The sequence below is a fragment of the Solenopsis invicta genome, chromosome 16 (genome assembly GCF_016802725.1).
Source record: "Solenopsis invicta isolate M01_SB chromosome 16, UNIL_Sinv_3.0, whole genome shotgun sequence".
Taxonomy (NCBI): Eukaryota; Metazoa; Arthropoda; class Insecta; order Hymenoptera; family Formicidae; genus Solenopsis; species Solenopsis invicta.
The window spans coordinates 6,715,623-6,734,057 of NC_052679.1; the positions used below are offsets into that span (position 1 = coordinate 6,715,623).

An 18,435-nucleotide genomic window follows, 5' to 3' on the forward strand; every position below is an offset into this window, starting at 1 on the left:
TGTGTTTGATCATCGACTACGCAAAACACCGAGAGATTCTAACCTCCTTGAACCTCGAACAAATCTCGATACACACGAATATCTAAACGAGACGCGCTCGACCAATCGTAAACAAGATTTTTCAGATAGCAAGCTCGCATTCTCGAGTTGTCGACTGCGATTGGTCGATTCGCTTGTTGCTCAATTGTTACATGCGTATTGATACGCGTGCATTTAGCGAGCACCGGTTTAAAGAGAGGTATAAATATTCTATTTGTAGAAAATATATACGTGATCCTGACACGCAAGGCAAGAAATGTACAATTGTCGATAACTATCGAGCTTAGCAATTTCGTTCTATTGTTGTCGAGATATATTCGAATACTCATTAAATTTTTTGGTAAACAGAAGGTTCCAAATCTCTCGCGCTTTGGGTGCTTCCCAATAAAAAAAGGATTATGCGCGGAATTATTCCTGGATCGATATTGGACTTTTTACGGTGTAAAATTGTATTAATTAAATGTATTAATTAAAGAGCAATCAATTAAAAGCATCTGTCAAGATTGGAATTTACGCTCTTTATCAGAAGCTCGTAATTTTTATTCTCTGAATCTCTTCTTGTTTCATGTCGGGTTTCCCCAGTTTTTCTTCGAAGGAAAAAAATACCAAAGTAATCTTCTAATCAGAAATAATCCGATTAATAATTTTTTTTTGTCAATACTAGCCTTTCGATATCTCGAGCACCCGTATATACTCCTATAATAAACGGCAGGTTTGAAACAAGTTATAATGATCGAACGGGCAGGTTATGTTGGTAACAGGTGCGCGACAGACGTTACTTCCTACCTGTGAGATCCAAAGAACGTGTCGTATTAGAGCGTTGTACATCGCGTGACGTGTGATCTCGGGATCTTTAATTGGGACGAAAAGAACGAAATTCCAACGCGACGACGAGGCAATGTCGTCGCGACGCGCATTCGTCAACTGTGAACTCGAAGAAGGCTAAATGTCAAAAATAATGTAAGTTAAATATGAGTTAATTTATTTAGCGTTTAAGATTATTTTTAAAACAGCGATTATCATTCACATAATTATTTGCAATTATTGTGTAATAATAGAACGTTAGAACAATGGTCAGTTAATAAATTACACTCGGCACAGTGCATTTGTCATCAATTGCTTCAAAGAACTAAAAACTAACTTCGTACATCTGTTAATTTTTTGATTGATCAAGTCTTGATATTAAGTTGATAATTGATATTGTTAACTAAAAATAGTTATTTTAAAGATAATTGCCAATTTGAAATACTATATGAACTGATTAGCTCATAATACAGGTGTTAACTTTAATGTATATAATATTTGATGTTTATATATACATATATGTATACACATGACTGAGTAGTTTCTTAAAAATTTTCTCTATTTTGAGATGAGTGTATTACATTTTTTTATATAACAAGTGATGATGTGTGTCTTATTGTTTCTAGATAATATTTGATACTACTTTTCGAAGCTGATGGATACAATCATGTAGAGTCTAAAAAGTAGAGGCAGAAAAGGGGAAGATGACACCTCATTTTACAACATTGACTCCAGTGCGAAAGCGATGTCTAATCGTGCTGTTGCTAGTCTTGGTTCCATGTGCGATTCTGAATCTGCTGACGCCATCAGACATGCGCGAGGAGGCTATATTACAGAACAGCATTGCCGAACTGCAGGCCAAGCTGGAGCATTTACATGCTAAATATATTGGCAGCCAGGAGGAAATAAACTTACTGTCTCATCAGTTGCTACAACTGATTGAGAGCAATCACATCTTACCAGATCTGCAACTGCTCATCAACAATGGCACCTCCAATGTCACTAACATTAAGCTGCCTTCGATCTATAATTTTCTACCACATTTTCTCAATGATCCAAATAGTCTTCGTCCTGCGTTTGTGCAGAGCAAAGGTAGATCGGGAGTTAGCATGGTGTTGGGAGTACCAACGGTTAAACGCGAGGTTCAATCTTATCTTATGGCGACTTTAAAAAATTTGCTAGATCGTATGAACACAGCAGAAATCGCAGATACCTTGATCATCGTTTTAGTGGCTGAAGTAAGTGCAATCGCTACTTATGAAAAGATATTAATGCCCTTTGAGCCATTAAATTGATGAATTAATCAAAATATTAATTTGTTTGCAGACAGATATTGATTATGTGACATATGTTGCAAAGCAAATTGAAGTTCAGTAAGTTCATAAATTTATATTTTTATCCTTGTACGTATCAGCTTTTTTTACAACAGCCTTCTTTTACTTTAGATTTCCGAATGAATGTGAAGCTGGCGTGATCGATGTAATATCACCATCACCATCTTATTATCCAGATTTATCAAAATTACGCGACACTCTCGGTGACGATCATCAACGTGTCGTTTGGCGGTCCAAGCAGAATCTGGATTTTGCTTTTCTCATGTCATATGCCCAGACTAAAGGCACATTTTATGTGCAATTAGAAGATGATATTTTGGCCAAGAAGAACTTTGTAACTACTATGAAATCCTTTGCGTTGCAAAAGATTGGCACAAAGGAAAATTGGTTCGTTCTCGATTTCTGTCAGCTTGGTTTTATCGGTATGGCATTGTTATATTATATTGTATAGTGATGATATACATATTGAGGAAATATTTCAAATTTTTTGTTAATATTATAGGAAAATTGTTCAAATGTGTGGAACTTCCCTGGCTAATTCAATTTTTTTTGATGTTCCACAATGATAAGCCTGTCGATTGGCTATTGGATCATTTGATATCGACAAGAGTCTGTAGTCTTGATAAAGACAGCGTAAGTATAGATCAGTGCTCGGAATTAGTGGCACATTTCGAGCCGATTTCCGAGGCGACGCCTACTGTCTCCCCTCGAGCCCCTCACTCCGCTCGCGGGCCTACAACCGAGCTGCCGGCCGCGCGTCAAATGTTGTAGCTCAGGAGCGTAGAGTGTCCCTTGTAAAAGAAATAGTCTAGGCCCTAGGCCAGTGCTCGGAATTAGTGGCACATTTCGAGCCGATTTCCGAGGCGACGCCTACTGTCTCCCCTCGAGCCCCTCACTCCGCTCGCGGGCCTACAACCGAGCTGCCGGCCGCGCGTCAAATGTTGTAGCTCAGGAGCGTAGAGCGTCCCTTGTAAAAGAAATAGTCTAGGCCCTAGGCTATTTCTTTTACAAGGGACGCTCTACGCTCCTGAGCCACAACATTTGACGCGCGGCCGGCAGCTCGGTTGTAGGCCCGCGAGCGGAGTGAGGGGCTCGAGGGGAGACAGTAGGCGTCGCCTCGGAAATCGGCTCGAAATGTGCCACTAATTCCGAGCACTGGTATAGATAATGATACCAGATGTTTATATGTTCATATATCAAACGATAAATGATCTGACGTTTCAAAAAAATTCATTTTTACCTCAACAGAAACATTGCAAAATGGCTAAGGCAGAGTTGTGGGTGCATTACAAACCTTCTCTTTTTCAACACATAGGAACGCATTCATCCTTGAAGGGAAAAGTGCAAAAACTCAAGGTAAGTATATTTAAAAAATAAAGATACAATATAAACTATATAAAATTGTGACAATATAAACTAACGTCGTAAAATTACGTTTGCAGGATAAACAATTTGGTAAAATAACGCTATTTTACGCTCACGAGAATCCTGAGGCGACTGTGGAGACTCAAATCAAGCCTTACAAACAATATACACTACAAAAAGCATATAAAGGCGAGACGTTCTTTTGGGGCTTGCTACCTCAACCAGGAGACCATTTAAAGTTTAAATTTTCACATCCTATTTTTATAAAGAAGTGAGTTACAGTTGATCTTTTTACTTTGGAAAAACTCACGATTATTTTATTATTTGGTATGTATGCAGGTACTTATTCAGGAGTGGAAATCCTGAACACCCGTCTGATAAATTTTACAATACGACGGTGGAAGTATTGTCCGAGATGTCTCCGTTGTTGGATAGAAACAGCAATGATGTGACAGAGGACGGTTACATTATTATAGGTAAAATAAAGAATTCTACATATATAATTTAATCATTTGAAAGATTGTTAAAAAGTAATTTTATATGAAACAGATAAGTTTGATGTACTTGGTGTTGCTGAAGGGACTGTGGATCGAAGATTGGGTAAGGTGTCTGTGCTTCGTTTAAGTATACACAGTGAAAGCGAGAACTGGGCCATTCTGTCTGAGGTAACAATCCCTGGTAACATATTAAGAGTATAATATTAATTATCTCTTTTCTGCTCTAACAATATAATTTTTTAATTAGATTCACATAATAGAGGATCAGCCTAGCTGACTAAAGGACGAAAATTCTCGAGTGCTTTTGCGGTACCGCCTGCATGGTTAATGTAAGCGACTGATTTTATAAATGTTTATTAATAATTTATATATTTTTTATTTTGCTGTCGTGTGTTATATATGAGTGGATCAAATTGTTAATTCAATGCCGTCCATTACAAAGAGCTGATAAATATGTTATGAATATGTTTAATTGAAGCCGACTTTTAGGTTGGTCAACATTTTATAGGAATTTTTTTTTTTTTCTTTAGTACACGTGGCATTTGTTAAAGCGTAAAAATCAGGTGGTAGCGTAATGGATTTGCCTCTGATATTCACACTTTTGCGAATATCATCCGGTTTTTGAGTGTATATAATGGCACATTGCGCGAAGTCTCAAATTATATAGCGTAAGTGTTTCTCTTGCTTTTTCTAGAGAAGATTGTATTTTAGTTTGAAAAATTAACTGACTTGTACCTGTTGTTCGCGTTGTTGTTTCAATTCGCTCTCGATGTTCGCTACTAATTTACTCACGTGTAAATCCTTCGTACATACAAAGATTTATGATTCAAGTAAATATAATTCTTCAATTTTCATTGTTATATTATTGTCAAACATGTGAGGACGTTGATTCAGATGTTTGTTCGCCAAGACAAACAGTGATACGAAGACTATATTCTTCTAATGTACGAGCAATTATTTATTTCGCATAGCTTTCTTTATACGTGTATATATACTGTCTGTCTGTATACTCCTACACTTATATCGATTATAATAAAAATATATTTTTGTGACAAACGTACGTCAAAATCGATATATTATATATTTTGTCTTGCAGTCTGAGAGTCATTAACTGCGAATATTAAAACAGAATAAACCTATTGTTAATATGTATTTAGAACAGTATTGAGTCTGAGATGAAAACGAGATGAAGGGGACCGTTTATTATGTCAAATATCTACTTCACATTCTCAGAGAAATCAATGCCCTGTACGGTTTTGGACCAGCTGTGACACCGTCTACAAAGTCTTGCGTGGATGGTCGTGCTTCACCGGGCACCACCGAGAAGTTAAACGCTTGTAGCAACGTGGCCGTTATGATGAAAATGTTACTCCTAGCTAATACCTCTCCCATACAACGATGTCTGCCTGTAAATTATTTCACACTTAGGATCGAGCTTATGATTACATTTATGTGATTGTGAGATTTTATACATAAGTTTTGTAGTAGTTAACATACGAGAAAGGAGAAAGAAACGCACCCATGCCGAAAGGAACATATTTTTCTGGCGTAATGATGTTGCCGTCACTGTCGAGGAATCTCTCCGGTCGGAAATCTTCCGCATCGTTCCAAGATTCATCCATGATTATTCTGTTGTAATTTACAACGAGCATTGTGTCCTAAAAAGACGGTATATACATATTTTACAAATATTACATATATTGCCAATACAGTTATTCGTTTATTTTATTAACTTATAAAATGTTGAATTTTTTTCATGTTACTTTTGGTATGTTATGGCCCGCGATAGTAGTGTCTCTTATTGCTCTATGTGGGACATTCAAAGTACGGCCCACGAATATTCGTAAGGACTCCAGAACGATAGCTTGGATGTATGGCATTCTGAAAAACGAAGATATAATTAATGCACGACGCGAAATCTTCTGCAATTATAGATGAAATGTGAAAGTGATTGACAACGTTTACCTTGGTTTGTCAGCCAATGTGGGAAATCTGTCGCGTCCAATAACTCTGTCTATTTCTTCGTGTGCCTTTCTCTGAACCTGCGGATTTAATATTAGATTTAAAAATCCGAAGCCGAGTGCTTTCGAAGTAGTTTCGGAGCCCGCTATGAAGAGATCCACACAGATTGCCAACAACTGGGATTCTGAAATTGTTATTTTTATAAAATTATCATTCAGTAATAATAATGTTATTTGTATAAGTTTGTATATTTTTATATACCTGAAAATGTATCACTGCAATCTTCCGAATTTAACACATTCAGGTAGACGTCCATCAAATCTCGCGGCGCACTTGACAAAAATGTATTTTTATGATTGTCCAGTTCTTCCTAAAAAATACGAATTATTAATAATTATCTTTGAACATCTTTGTATTTGTGAAATGACTTAAATGATCGACGTGACAATGTAATGTCAACTCACTTTTAAAAATGCCCACAGTTCCTGATGTGTTTCTACAAATGCTTTATAACCGGACATTTCCGGCGCGATGAAACGTAGCAATGGAAAGTGACCGAAAGGCGCGCCGATTATGTCGATTTCATTCAGAAGCTTTGAGAGGATTTTCTGTAAGTGCGTAAGTTCTTTATCGCCATTGTCGTATCTACAAAAATCATGAATTATACATTTTTTTTCTATGTTCTTTCAAACAAATGATTTTTTTGAAGAATAGGAATAATTGATACGGACCTTTTACCAGCCATCATCTTCCAAAGGGTATTCAATACAGTCACGCCAAAGGCGTCGTGCATAGAAATGATCATTCCCGCAGATTGGGAGACCTTTCTAACTTCCTCATAATCTTCGGCCTTCATGTACAAGTCCGCCGCTGTACGAGGTTTACGTTCAGGGATCTTATTCTTGATTGCATCGCACTCGTACAGGTTCGACTTGTTCAGCTTGTTCTTTGGGTCTTTCTGCAACTTGTATATCTGACCAAAATTGTTATTATTTATCGTTGTCATTTTTCGTACGTTAGCAATTTCATAATTGTAGCCGTTTTGAAGCAGCCTCTTAAAATGCTCCACTAATTTCAGCGCCTCATCCTCGATGATTGTGACCATGCTGGTGCGACCAAGGCCGAATTCTCGCAAATGTCGTATGACAAATCGTCGTTGCTCTACCCATAATTTATCATCCACTACGATGAGACCTGGCCATAAATTATTATTTAATTTATCTTTCAAAATTCAACAAATATTTTATCCATTTTATTTTTCAAACAAATATAGTTTACCCAGTCTGTGACCCCAAGTTCTAGCCTTGTAAAACGGTCCGGTCGGTCTGCCGTCGCAATCCTCGTTGGTCAGCATCGCCCGTGAGCTCTCTATATCATTCAGAATAACGATGCGATCCTGGCCGATCTTCAGGCCCACCACAGGACCATATTTTTTGCAGAGCGCTGAACAGGTTTTGAAAAGATATCCTGTTTCTTGACGGATACGCGCTATTTCCAACGCACAGCCCAAAATGGGCCACCATCTCGGACCTGAAAATAATAAAAAGTATTAATTGCATAATATATAATAAAACTAGGGCATTTTTAAGAAGAATCGTCTATCACCTGGTGGGTATCCTTTCGGTTTTTGACAGCTCAAGTATAGCAGTAGCAATATAAGTATCAGCAATAACATCGCTGTGGCGAGCATCTTGTAAATTTAGTCTATAACATATAAATAAAATATTGATTGTATAATAAATATTAAAAGAAGATAAAATTAATATGTAAAATATTTCATATTTCTTAAATTTTATATAATGCTTAGAGCTGATATAAAACTGATGTATGCATTTTTATATTTTAGCACTTTTAGCTTTTCTAAAAAAAAGTGGACAAAAAGAATACACAAAGAGAAAAAAATATATTTCCAATAATTGCGAAACAAATCTATGAATTTGTAAAAAAAAAAGTACGGGAATATGTTTCATCCTCTCAATTTTTATTAACTCGCCTACTTTTACTGGAAATTAATAAATTCGATATCAGGAGGCGCGGTCGCGTCTCGCGGTATTTTTGAGAAAATGTTGCTTTAATCATCAATTTGTTTAATAATTTTTTTCAATGGTTTGTTTTTTATACACTTCCATTAAAGAGTGAAGGATGACATTAAAACGAACTTTTAATTTGCAATTCGCACATGTTTACCTTCTTGCAACTTCATTCAAGCTTCGTGGTAAAGGTCATTTTAAACTCCGTTAAACATGATGATAAATAAACGATTTTAAATTATCATTCGAAGATAAAATTCTCCCTCGTCACGTTCATTGATTAAAAACATATTTACTTTACATAAAAGACTAAAATAGGCCTGTATTATCACGGGAAGCCATCTGTGATATCACTAACGCCACTCACTTTCCTCGTATTACGGCGCACATTGCTGTAGTTGTTTACAATGTTTACACATACATAGGTACATTGCAAAATGCTCTACTAAAAAAAGTAGTTCACAGCAGATTGTTGCAGTCACTTAAAAGTGCGATTTTATAGCAAAAACTTTTGAAACTGTATTTATAGCACATTTTTGATAAACGTATCATTAAATATATTTGTGTGCTTAAGTGCGCGTACGCATGCATGTCCCAAGGGGTCCAGCTAAAAATAAACTGTTTGGGATTTTTAAAATGATAATAAAAACATATTAGTGGATGTATTGTATAAGATTAATGATAAAAAAAGTATTATATGCCTCACAATAAAGATATTGAAGACTATCGTTTAAATTAAAAAAAATTTTTTTCTTTTTTTAACATTTGCAACTAACATTAAAAAATTTTTAGAGACATGATTTTTTAGGATTTTTTCTGTACTTTTAGATAAAAATATTAATTTTGGTGAGAAAAATTTAATAGTATTAAAAAAATTAATTTTTTAGTTTTAAGTAAAAAACTAAATTTTATCCATTTTTAAAAATCTGAAGAAATTCTCAAAAATACGTCAATACATGTAGAATATCACACCATAAAGCAAATTTGTGATTTATATTTACGGCAAGATGTACACATATGCAATGATATAAAATGTACGCACTAATATGCGGATAATAAACGTCAAACGAGTTTCGGAAAAGAAAGTGAAACACTTGTTTCTCTCATAAGAGAAAGTTGCACACGGAAGAATCAGCGCGTTACTTGCGCAAATGCGCGGTCACCCTTATTATCCCATAAGTTGCGCAATCGAAGCATATTTTAGGACTTTTATTTGCAAGATACGCATCGTCGTCGCTTTCGAATTCTTATCTCATTTCAACTTTATCCACTTTAAAATTCTAGTTTACATCTCTCGACGCATGCGGAGTATATCTTTATCACAATGTGTACGATTGATTACAAATATTTACTAGCTTACATTCCCCTCCGCTTGTTTATACATTTTATAATTTATATATTATTTGGAAATTACTTATTAATTATTCTAAAAGCAATCTTTTTTCAAATTCGAATTTTTTCAAAAATTATTTAAATTGTAAAACGAACGTATCGTTTTTCTTGTAATATTATACATATCAGTTTGCTTTCCAAGAATAAAGAAACAAAATTTTAAATAATAAAATTTAATATATAACAAAATCAGATTTTTTCATTACATTTTATACCCTTCGTAAGATTAATTTTTTTCAAATTGATATTTATTAATTAATTATTACGTAAGTCAGCGTCGATAATGTAAAATTTAGTTTATAATTGGAACAAGTCATTTTGAAAGCCGTTAATTAATTAATCGATAGTGCACTGCAATTGAAACGTTAATCGCGAGTTAATGCAAAGTTTCGTAAAATTATTATCTATAAAGCGCTCACTATTTAAGAAGACACACGTAAAATACTTTTTAAATAATATTGATATTTCTAAATCAATAAAATAAAAATTTGACTATTTAAAATATAATTTTAGAATATCTTGTTCTTACAACACTTCTTTTTTTTTTAGGTGATAATAAATTTTAATTAAAAAAAAATTCATCACATCAATAACTACATATTTTGAAACATAACTACGTTACATATTCTACTAAACACACCACAAGAAAAAGATTTTAACGCCAAAGAAAAATTGATGGAAGAGAATCGGTTCTCCTTTTCTCGAGAGAATTTTAAATGTATCTTACCTTATACTCGTGGAGAAATTTTCTCTTCTGTTGTATAAGCGGGACTGACCGTGGACCAGTGTTCCGTCCGCTTTTAAATGCCCCTCTTCATCCTATACACTTACAAGACTGATGCAACATTAGCATCAATATATATCCGCGGATCCTGGACGTCCGATCAAAAGAGGAAATTTTGGTAAAATTTTGACGCGTAATAACATCTGAACAATATAAAATTTAATATAGCAAAAATATTTATAATATATTTATAATAAATATTTATATATTTATATTTATAAAATAAATATAATTATATAATCTCAACATGAAAAGAAATAAGAATTCTGTATACTAGAATTGTTCTTTCATTTTTTCGTAAATATGTTAGATTACGCTTTTTTTTATAAATAGATTGTTATTTAACAATCTTCCTTCAAATAAATCGAAATTTTTACCGTTGATCTTTACTTCATTATATTAAATCTTTATACTTATTAAAGGTTTAGGGGTTAACGCATATACATACATGATACAAAAAGATTAAAACATTTAATGGAATTTTATTTCTTCATTCTATGTATTTTCATTTTTAGTAACCGTTTCACAAACAGTTTCAGTTTCTAGACCGTCTTGCTGTTGTTCAAAATGTAGAGGTAATCTATCGCCCCATTTGCTCTCTCTCGCACAACGGTACATATGCCTAATGATAAAAAGTTCATATCATATATAATTATTTTATAATTATATATTTTAAATTTATAAAATTGTATTTAATATAAGTAAGCTAAAAAATACAAACTTTCCATTCTTGTATTTTGTAAATATCTCTTCCTTCAATTCTCCGCTGCCGGTGCACATGCGACAAATTGTGTGATTAGAACGTCTTAGTACAGTTCGCACAATCCTTGGCCATTGCTCGTCGTTCTCAGGACGCTTGCCTGTGAAAAGAATCATATTTATGAAAATGTTGCATTTTATGCAAAAAATGCCAGCGGTAGGCAATAAAATATTCGCGTAAAACGTACTTTAGTATGTTGATGTCAACATATTTGTATTACATTTATCTAATAATGTGATTGAAATAATTTTGTCTTTCTTTTATTTTTCTTTCTTACTTTTCTTTAACACGACGTAGGAATATAGTTCTGATTTATGTTCCCGACCACCCAAAAATTGCAATGGATGATATAGAACGCTAAAGTTGCACGGAGTATCATCAGTGGAAAATCTTGGACACTTCAAATCATGTGGACACTAAATTGTAGCAATAATATGAGATACAATTGATGCACCATGTTTAGAGTTCTTATCTAATTGCTACTTACAGGTGAGAAAACATGGGTAAATTCTACTTCACGTCTACGTTTCGAGTTCGCATATTTGAGAATAAACTGTCGTGCTTCATTTACTAGCTTTCAGGAAAGGAAGAATAAAAATGAAAATTTTACAATATGTATATATACATATAGAAAACAAAATTACTAAACATACTTACTTTAAAACCTGCATTGGTTCCTTCTTCCACAATAATCAGATAGTTTTCAGTCTTCATCCAAAGCTTTAATAATGTGTCGATACGTGATTCCATACCTGGCAACTCTAACAAAGAATATGCGCTCACTACGATATCGTAAGTTCGCTAAAAATAATAAAGATATAAATTATATTTTGTCAATAAAAATTTTGCATACAGCATTTTATTCTTACATTCGAGATAGGAAAATATTGACGATAGAAAGATTCTTTGATCTTTGGTTGAGCAGCTTTTGCTAATCTTTCTGACAATTCAATCATAAATTCCGATGTGTCAACACAAAAGTATTCTGTTAACGTTCTCGACCAGATCTCAGATGCTGCCCTATAACATTTTTCTCTTTTATAATATTTAATATATTTTTTAAGTATTATATTAATCAATCTCATAGGATCACTGCACAAGTTACCAAATAATCATTAGTAAATGACTGTTCAAGAAAAATATTAAAATAGTAAGACTTCCCAATTATAAGTTGCAAATAAATGATATTTTTTTAGATTTAATTTTCATACAGATTTGATTAAAATATCATTTTTTTACTTGAAAATATAATTATAATTGTTTTTATTTATTCATTGTTTAATTCAATTTCTTATTTATTCAATGACTGATACAATAATCCTATGTTTTAGGTTTTTTTTTAAATTAACTGCAATAATTGACTCTTTTATATTCACCACATGACTGTGCCAACACCAGAACCAAAATCAAACAATGTCTTGGGCCTGAAATTCTTGTCACGCAACTTAATTTCATTAAAAATCTTTCGCGTAACTGCATAATTCTGAACGCTTCTGGCGACCAGGTATGTCAGGCAAGTGAGTTTATCAAAGTTTATTGGTTGCCAATTGTAAACATGTTGTTTTAAAAGCAATCTGGACTTTGCATCTTTTCGAAAATCTATATCCTCTATTGATATCCTTTCACCATAATTATTCATATTCAAACGTTCTTCTACTTTCTGTAATTTTTCTGGTATTTCATGTTGTTCTAATGGTGGATGACGATTATTCAAATGATTGATTAATTTTTTTGCACTCTCGTTAATTTCTTTCAAAACTATTTGTTTTTCTGGAAATAGTATTTACAGAGTAAATTAACAGTGGAAATATTTTATAAATATTTTAAGCATATATAAAAACCGTCTCCATACTGGTACAACTTACCTTTCAAAATATTTTGTATTTCTTTGCACGCCCATACTGGAAAAATTGGTGTTCTAGGAATCACAACACCTGGATGATGTCTGTATTTTATTTCATCATTAGAGATTAAAGTAGATACTGTATCATCAAGTACAACTTTTGCCTTTGTTGAAAACTAATTTTAAATCGCATTAGTATATTAATTTAATAACTTTTTTTTTTAAATATATAAACAATTTACAGATACGTTTACTTACACATCGTAAGGCTGTGAACCTTATGAAGCTTGTACAATACACTCTTGGTACAATTAATTTTACCATGCTTACGGTAAAGAATTACAATTTAACAGTCAACAGTTTGTTCCTCAGCATATTTCTCGTCAAAGTACTTGAATACCTGCGTGAAAACAAAAGAATATATCTTAGAATCCCATGTGCAACGTTTATTATCTTGCATATCACGTGGATCACAAACTGTTTACAATGAGTCAGAATGTTTGCGAAAAATTTTCTTCAGTTTCCGATATAGAACACAATAATGTACACGAAAATAATTCGTAATATCTTGTAACAGAGCTACGAAAAAGTCCTGGCCATTGCGCCAGGTTTGTAAAAAAAACCGCGCATAGGTTATGACGCGCACATAACCTACAAGTACCTGCAAAACATGCGTTGTCCGGCGAATCTGAGGCTGTAAAAATAATTCGCCACACGATCTTATACGCGCGTATGTCAACTCAAGTGCTGCGTTTACGCAGGACCGTCGTGTAACCACTGACACGACGTCTTATTCTTCCTCTCCTATTTTTTTTTCCTCACTATGAAATTCGCGGAACACCTAAGCGCTCACATCACGCCGGAATGGAGAAAACAATACATCAATTACGAGGTACGTTTTGAATATTTATAAATTCTGCATACAATATTTACATTTTTCTCTTGTGTTTTGTATGTGTATCTTTTGTGATATTTTATATATGTATAATACAATTATGTTTACTGTTTAAAAAATTACTTATTTTTCATTTTCTCATGTATTTTTTAATAATTATTGTCTTGGATATTTGCAAGAAATTTACATTACATCATGTAATTATGTACAGGAAATGAAAGCTCTGCTGTACGCTGCAGTAGAACAGGCTCCATCGGCAGATATAAGCGAATCATATCTTTTAGATAGCTTCTATAGTAAGTTTGATGAGAAGTTTTTCCACTACTGTGACAAGGAACTGACGAAAATAAATACCTTCTATTCTGGTAAGATCAATTGGTATTTTACATTGGTATTTTACACTTTTATCTTTTTCTATAAAAAATATTGATATGATAGCACTTAAGTATGAATTGAATAAAAAGTACATCTTGTTTTCAGAAAAACTAGCGGAAGCTACACGTCGATTTGCTACGCTTAATAATGAGTTGAGCGAAATTTTGTCAGTTTCCGAGGATGCCCAAAGTCGTAAGGCACGCTATCGCAGTCATATTCTTCATAAAAAGCCAGTATCGGCACGCAAACTTCAAGAGTTGAAATTGGCCTTCTCCGAGTTCTATCTCTTTCTCATTCTGCTTCAAAATTACCAAGACCTGAATTTCACTGGATTCCGAAAAATCTTGAAGAAACACGACAAAGTGTGTAGATTTAGTTGATTTTATGTTTACAATTTAAATAAAGAAATTAAAAAAGCCATGTGAACTTTATATGATCAGGAAATGCAGTTAATAAGTAATCAAAAGGTTTTTCAAAGTAATGGTATTTTACAGCTTTTGAATGTAGACTTTGGTGGCAAATGGCGTGCGGAACACATTGATACAGCAATTTTCCATACGCGCAAGGATATAGATCGACTGATTGCGGAGACCGAAGCCGTAGTCACTCGAGATCTAGAGCATGGAGATCGTCAGAGAGCCATGAAACGGTTGAGAGTGCCTCCGCTTGGAGAGCATCTCTCTCCATGGATCACATTTAAAGTCGGTCTTTTTTCTGGCGCTTTTGTCATACTTTTTGTAGCTGTGATATTATCTGGTAAGCAGAATGAAATTTCTTTTCTTTAATTTGCATTACTATGATTACTCTTTCAGCTATGCGATACAATAAGAAGGATAATTGGAAGGTACTCTGTCGAATTTACCGCGGACCACTTCTTATGATAGAATTCCTTTTTTTAATGGGAATCAACGTTTATGGCTGGAGATCTTCTGGTGTGAATCATGTACTGATATTCGAACTTGATCCACGCAACCATTTGTCAGAACAGGTTTTATGACAGATAAAATTAATATTTTATAGATTGAGTGGAATGTAATTAACTTTAAAACACTAATAGGATTTATATGTGATTTCTGCATAGTTTCAAGAAATCTCTTTATGTCATTTATTTATTTTCTCTTGTAATTGTTATATATAAAATTTATATTATTAGACGTTACGCTTTATTCGATTTTATTCAATAATACTGAGTTTGATTTTACATAGAATATATTAATTAAATTAGTAATTATTTTGCATTGACATGCTATAATTAAAAATATTTTATCAGTGCCATAAAATGCATTAACTTTCAGCACATTATTGAGTTAGCAACTATACTCGGTCTGGTCTGGTCCATGTCTATCTTGGGTTTTTTGTATAGCGACACATTGGGTCTACCACCGTTTGTTCAACCAGTAAGATCGTATATATTTCTATGTAGATTTCGATATTTATTTCAAAACTTTAGTGTGCTTTTTCGTAAGAAGTTTATTTTAAAACACAACGATCGATATTTTATAGTATACAAAATTTTTTATCTCAAAAAATTGATTGCAGGTACTTTTTTATGCGCTGTTGGCGCTTTTTTTGTTCAATCCCACCAAGACTCTTCGACACGAAGCGAGATTCTGGACACTACGTGTTCTGGGTCGTGTCTTTTGTGCACCATTCTTTTATGTGGGCTTCGCAGATTTCTGGTTCGCTGATCAACTCAATTCTCTTCACACAGTGTTTTTAGACTTTCAGTATTTCATCTGTTTCTATATTCAGAACTCTTCTTGGACTGATGTTAGTCCAGGTCAGTAATTAGTCAGCAGTGAATCATTTATGTTAACATTTCACATTTTCATTATAAGTTTCTCCCTTTCTTATTACATCTTCGATTTCTATTTACATCTCTAATCAATACTTAATATTTAATGCACCTATATGTGTCTTTTGCATAGATACGGACACTTGCATAATGCGTGAACTATCGATGAGACCTTTTGTAGTGTGTTTACCGGCATGGTTTCGTTTTGCACAATGTCTTAGGCGTTACCGCGACACGAAGGAAACCTTTCCACATCTCTTGAACGCAGTCAAGTATGCAACAAGCTTCTTTGTGGTCATTTTCTCCTATTTGCACTTAATAAACAAGAGTAAGTGCTTTATTCAGATAACTTATAGAGTTAAGTATTGCTGGTTTCTCAATCAAATTGGTTGTTTCACAAAATAGAGCACTACGCGCTGTCTACCGAGAATCCCTATTTTTATCTATGGCTGACAGTCAGTGTGGTGAGTTCCTGTTTTACGTACACGTGGGATGTAAAATTGGATTGGGGTCTCTTCGACAGCAGTGCTGGAGAAAATAGGTTCCTCAGAGAAGAAATAGTTTATTCGTCACCTGTATGTTTTCTTGCATATTAAATTCTATCTTGATATATATTCTATTAAATTTTATTCTATATATAACACGCACAAGTTATTTATTTAACTGATAATTTATTGCAACTTTTTTCATTTTGCAGTATTATTATTACTTCGCGATGGTCGAAGATTTTATCTTGCGATTTGGGTGGGCGTTTTCCTTATCTCTGACAGAGATGGGATACATTCATGCAGATCTTATGGTTTCCATAGTTGCTCCATTAGAAGTCTTCAGGTAAATACATGGTTCTATTTGTATTTCAATCCTGCATGTAGTCAATATATCAAAATTGGTGTAAACAATATTTGTTGAAATAATTGTAGTAGCAATAAATGCAAATTGTCGATTTTTTTATTGTTTATGCTTAAAGCATTAATATTTAAGTTTATGATTTGCGCGCACTATCTTCACATAATTCTTAATTATGTGTCATTATTTGGATGCTCAATAAATTATTATTATTATTGTACTTTAAGAAATAAAATAATATACATGGATATATGAATGAGTTAGGAATAAAGATTTTTCAACTTGTAGTAAATTAAAGAAAATAAAATTATTTTTAAATTTGGACTATAGACTGACTTCCTAAAATATTGACATATAATTAAGAATCAAGTGCTTGCATTATTTGAAATTATCTTCAGTGATTCTAATGTCGTTTTCACCATAAAAGTTGTTCGTCGAAAGTCAAAAGCAGACTTAATCGATGATAGACCGGCTAATCTAATCGCTTATCAATGTGCCTTACTAATAAGTCGCTAGAAGGTTCATGTGGAATTTCTTTCGACTGGAGAACGAGCATCTGTACAACGTAGGCAAGTTCCGAGCGGTGCGAGATATCTCCATAGGGCCCATCAGACGCGACGAGGACAATCTCAGAAACATGGTCCGTCTGATGGATAGTACAAACGAGAATAACGACAACAGGGATGATAACGGCAATGATGACAGATTAGTGGAGACCTACGATCACGATGTCTGACACATTGTAATTTGTTTTTATTTTTATTTTTTACTTATATTTACATATTTACGTATATTTAAACATGTAACGCAAACATATCGACATATATTTAAAAATGTAACGCAATACTAAATTTGTTACTGCACAATATTCTTTGATTATCAAATGCTTTACGTACCGTTACAATTGTTTGCAATTGTTTGCACGTTCGTGGTATGTGAATTTTTTAGTAAATGTATATTACATATATTATCTATAAAGTAATCATTACGATGAGTAGAAGAAATGAATTATACCGCAGTAACTTATATGTTTACAGACGTTTCGTGTGGAACTTCTTCCGTCTAGAGAACGAGCATTTGAACAATTGCGGAAAGTTTAGAGCAGTGCGAGACATCTCGGTTGCACCGGTCGACTGTTCGGATCAGACGCAGATATTGCGAATGATGGATGCCTCCGACGGCGTAATAAATCGCAGGCGAAAACAAAATATGGACGAGAAACGCAAGCCGATCCGGCTGCTCGTGAAGAATGAGTCTCTGCTGGACGATTAAGGCGGTACAATCGTCAATTGGCGTCATTAATATAAGTTTATGTAGCTAAATCGATTTTTTTTTTTTTAATCGTCTTGTGACTTCAACTTTCTTTGTAATTATGATGGCTAATGAAAAACTGTTGAAAGAGGATAAAAATATATGAATTTTGGCATACTTTGGATGCAAAGTGCCGAATCGTTTATGTAATGTGTTAATTAGATGTGTTAGTCGATCGATGTCATTAAAGATTACGACTATCTGTAATAAGTAGACAAACACGAACTGATATAATTCATTATCAAAAGCGAAATCAAAGGAACAAGGAATCAAAAGGACGAGATTGTATAAAACACTAAAAACTGATGTACCTTTACTTCGATTACTATCTGTACCTCGATTAAATAAATGATCGTTACGAAATAAAATGTGTTTTAAGACAGGCACGTATCATCTTCTTACT

The 18,435-nt window shown here is 33.7% G+C and overlaps 4 protein-coding genes across 13 annotated transcripts; 2 read left to right on the forward strand and 2 right to left on the reverse strand.

Annotated features, from left to right (window-relative positions):
* Positions 1-175: 175 nt before the first annotated feature.
* Positions 176-6,242, forward strand: LOC105202928 (alpha-1,3-mannosyl-glycoprotein 4-beta-N-acetylglucosaminyltransferase B). Of its 4 annotated transcripts, none has more exons than XR_003268969.2 (12): positions 256-999; positions 1,470-2,081; positions 2,170-2,216; positions 2,289-2,599; positions 2,680-2,810; positions 3,426-3,533; positions 3,620-3,813; positions 3,882-4,018; positions 4,092-4,207; positions 4,287-4,368; positions 5,273-5,708; positions 5,829-6,242. XR_003268969.2 is itself a non-coding variant. In XM_026137302.2 (11 exons), exons 3-11 carry the CDS (start codon positions 1,548-1,550, stop codon positions 4,314-4,316), a joined length of 1,608 nt encoding a protein of 535 aa, XP_025993087.1. In that variant the 5' UTR covers positions 176-238; positions 785-999; positions 1,470-1,547; the 3' UTR covers positions 4,317-5,095. The 4 variants fall into 4 exon arrangements, 1 of the variants encoding a protein (XP_025993087.1); XR_005576530.1 differs by having other exon boundaries at positions 5,832-6,242; XM_026137302.2 differs by lacking the exons at positions 5,273-5,708; positions 5,829-6,242 and adding an exon at positions 176-238 and having other exon boundaries at positions 785-999; positions 4,287-5,095.
* Positions 5,216-10,308, reverse strand: LOC105202927 (methyl farnesoate epoxidase). Of its 2 annotated transcripts, none has more exons than XM_026137301.2 (10): positions 10,151-10,308; positions 7,607-7,705; positions 7,280-7,531; positions 6,733-7,195; positions 6,466-6,646; positions 6,263-6,371; positions 6,005-6,185; positions 5,803-5,920; positions 5,559-5,697; positions 5,216-5,445 (listed from the first exon to the last, which is right to left on the reverse strand). In XM_026137301.2, exons 2-10 carry the CDS (start codon positions 7,689-7,691, stop codon positions 5,261-5,263), a joined length of 1,713 nt encoding a protein of 570 aa, XP_025993086.1. In that variant the 5' UTR covers positions 7,692-7,705; positions 10,151-10,308; the 3' UTR covers positions 5,216-5,260. The 2 variants fall into 2 exon arrangements, with proteins under 2 accessions (XP_025993086.1, XP_039314513.1); XM_039458579.1 differs by lacking the exon at positions 10,151-10,308 and adding an exon at positions 8,189-8,212.
* A 361-nt stretch (positions 10,309-10,669) lies between these two features.
* LOC105204858 (methyltransferase-like protein 17, mitochondrial) lies at positions 10,670-13,756 on the reverse strand. Of its 2 annotated transcripts, none has more exons than XM_011174099.2 (10): positions 13,472-13,756; positions 13,069-13,210; positions 12,833-12,986; positions 12,344-12,737; positions 11,837-11,987; positions 11,625-11,768; positions 11,455-11,541; positions 11,245-11,383; positions 10,929-11,067; positions 10,670-10,829 (listed from the first exon to the last, which is right to left on the reverse strand). In XM_011174099.2, the coding sequence occupies exons 2-10, from the start codon at positions 13,132-13,134 to the stop codon at positions 10,703-10,705; spliced, it is 1,401 nt and encodes a 466-aa protein (XP_011172401.1). In that variant the 5' UTR covers positions 13,135-13,210; positions 13,472-13,756; the 3' UTR covers positions 10,670-10,702. The 2 variants fall into 2 exon arrangements, with proteins under 2 accessions (XP_011172401.1, XP_011172402.1); XM_011174100.3 differs by lacking the exon at positions 13,472-13,756 and adding an exon at positions 13,296-13,431.
* Positions 13,474-18,400, forward strand: LOC105204857 (xenotropic and polytropic retrovirus receptor 1). Of its 5 annotated transcripts, XM_039458576.1 has the most exons (12): positions 13,634-13,702; positions 13,917-14,070; positions 14,186-14,442; positions 14,575-14,836; positions 14,893-15,068; positions 15,376-15,477; positions 15,620-15,860; positions 16,009-16,203; positions 16,281-16,450; positions 16,573-16,706; positions 17,238-17,463; positions 17,759-17,900. In XM_039458576.1, the coding sequence occupies exons 1-11, from the start codon at positions 13,634-13,636 to the stop codon at positions 17,455-17,457; spliced, it is 1,980 nt and encodes a 659-aa protein (XP_039314510.1). In that variant the 3' UTR covers positions 17,458-17,463; positions 17,759-17,900. The 5 variants fall into 5 exon arrangements, with proteins under 5 accessions (XP_025993081.1, XP_039314510.1, XP_011172398.1 ...); XM_026137296.2 differs by lacking the exon at positions 17,238-17,463 and having other exon boundaries at positions 13,474-13,702; positions 14,893-15,023; positions 17,759-18,400; XM_011174096.3 differs by lacking the exon at positions 17,238-17,463 and having other exon boundaries at positions 17,759-18,400.
* Positions 18,401-18,435: the final 35 nt, after the last annotated feature.

What these genes read in the sequence shown, in the direction of transcription:
- LOC105202927 (XM_026137301.2), bottom strand. Translation starts at nt 7,691, where the DNA reads ATGCTCGCCACAGCGATGTTATTGCTGATACTTATATTGCTACTGCTA. An exon ending in AAGATGATGGCTGGTAAAAG is followed by an intron (nt 6,647 to 6,732) that starts GTCCGTATCAAT and finishes TGATTTTTGTAG; the next exon opens with ATACGACAATGGCGATAAAG. An exon ending in AACTGTGGGCATTTTTAAAA is followed by an intron (nt 6,372 to 6,465) that starts GTGAGTTGACAT and finishes CGTATTTTTTAG; the next exon opens with GAAGAACTGGACAATCATAA.
- LOC105204858 (XM_011174099.2), bottom strand. Translation starts at nt 13,134, where the DNA reads ATGGTAAAATTAATTGTACCAAGAGTGTATTGTACAAGCTTCATAAGG. An exon ending in AATATTTTCCTATCTCGAAT is followed by an intron (nt 11,769 to 11,836) that starts GTAAGAATAAAA and finishes TATTATTTTTAG; the next exon opens with CGAACTTACGATATCGTAGT. An exon ending in ACAAAATACAAGAATGGAAA is followed by an intron (nt 10,830 to 10,928) that starts GTTTGTATTTTT and finishes TTTTATCATTAG; the next exon opens with GCATATGTACCGTTGTGCGA.
- LOC105202928 (XM_026137302.2), top strand. Translation starts at nt 1,548, where the DNA reads ATGACACCTCATTTTACAACATTGACTCCAGTGCGAAAGCGATGTCTA. An exon ending in GTAGTCTTGATAAAGACAGC is followed by an intron (nt 2,811 to 3,425) that starts GTAAGTATAGAT and finishes TTACCTCAACAG; the next exon opens with AAACATTGCAAAATGGCTAA. An exon ending in GAAAAGTGCAAAAACTCAAG is followed by an intron (nt 3,534 to 3,619) that starts GTAAGTATATTT and finishes TTACGTTTGCAG; the next exon opens with GATAAACAATTTGGTAAAAT.
- LOC105204857 (XM_011174096.3), top strand. Translation starts at nt 13,634, where the DNA reads ATGAAATTCGCGGAACACCTAAGCGCTCACATCACGCCGGAATGGAGA. An exon ending in GCAACCATTTGTCAGAACAG is followed by an intron (nt 15,069 to 15,375) that starts GTTTTATGACAG and finishes ATTAACTTTCAG; the next exon opens with CACATTATTGAGTTAGCAAC. An exon ending in TACCACCGTTTGTTCAACCA is followed by an intron (nt 15,478 to 15,619) that starts GTAAGATCGTAT and finishes AATTGATTGCAG; the next exon opens with GTACTTTTTTATGCGCTGTT.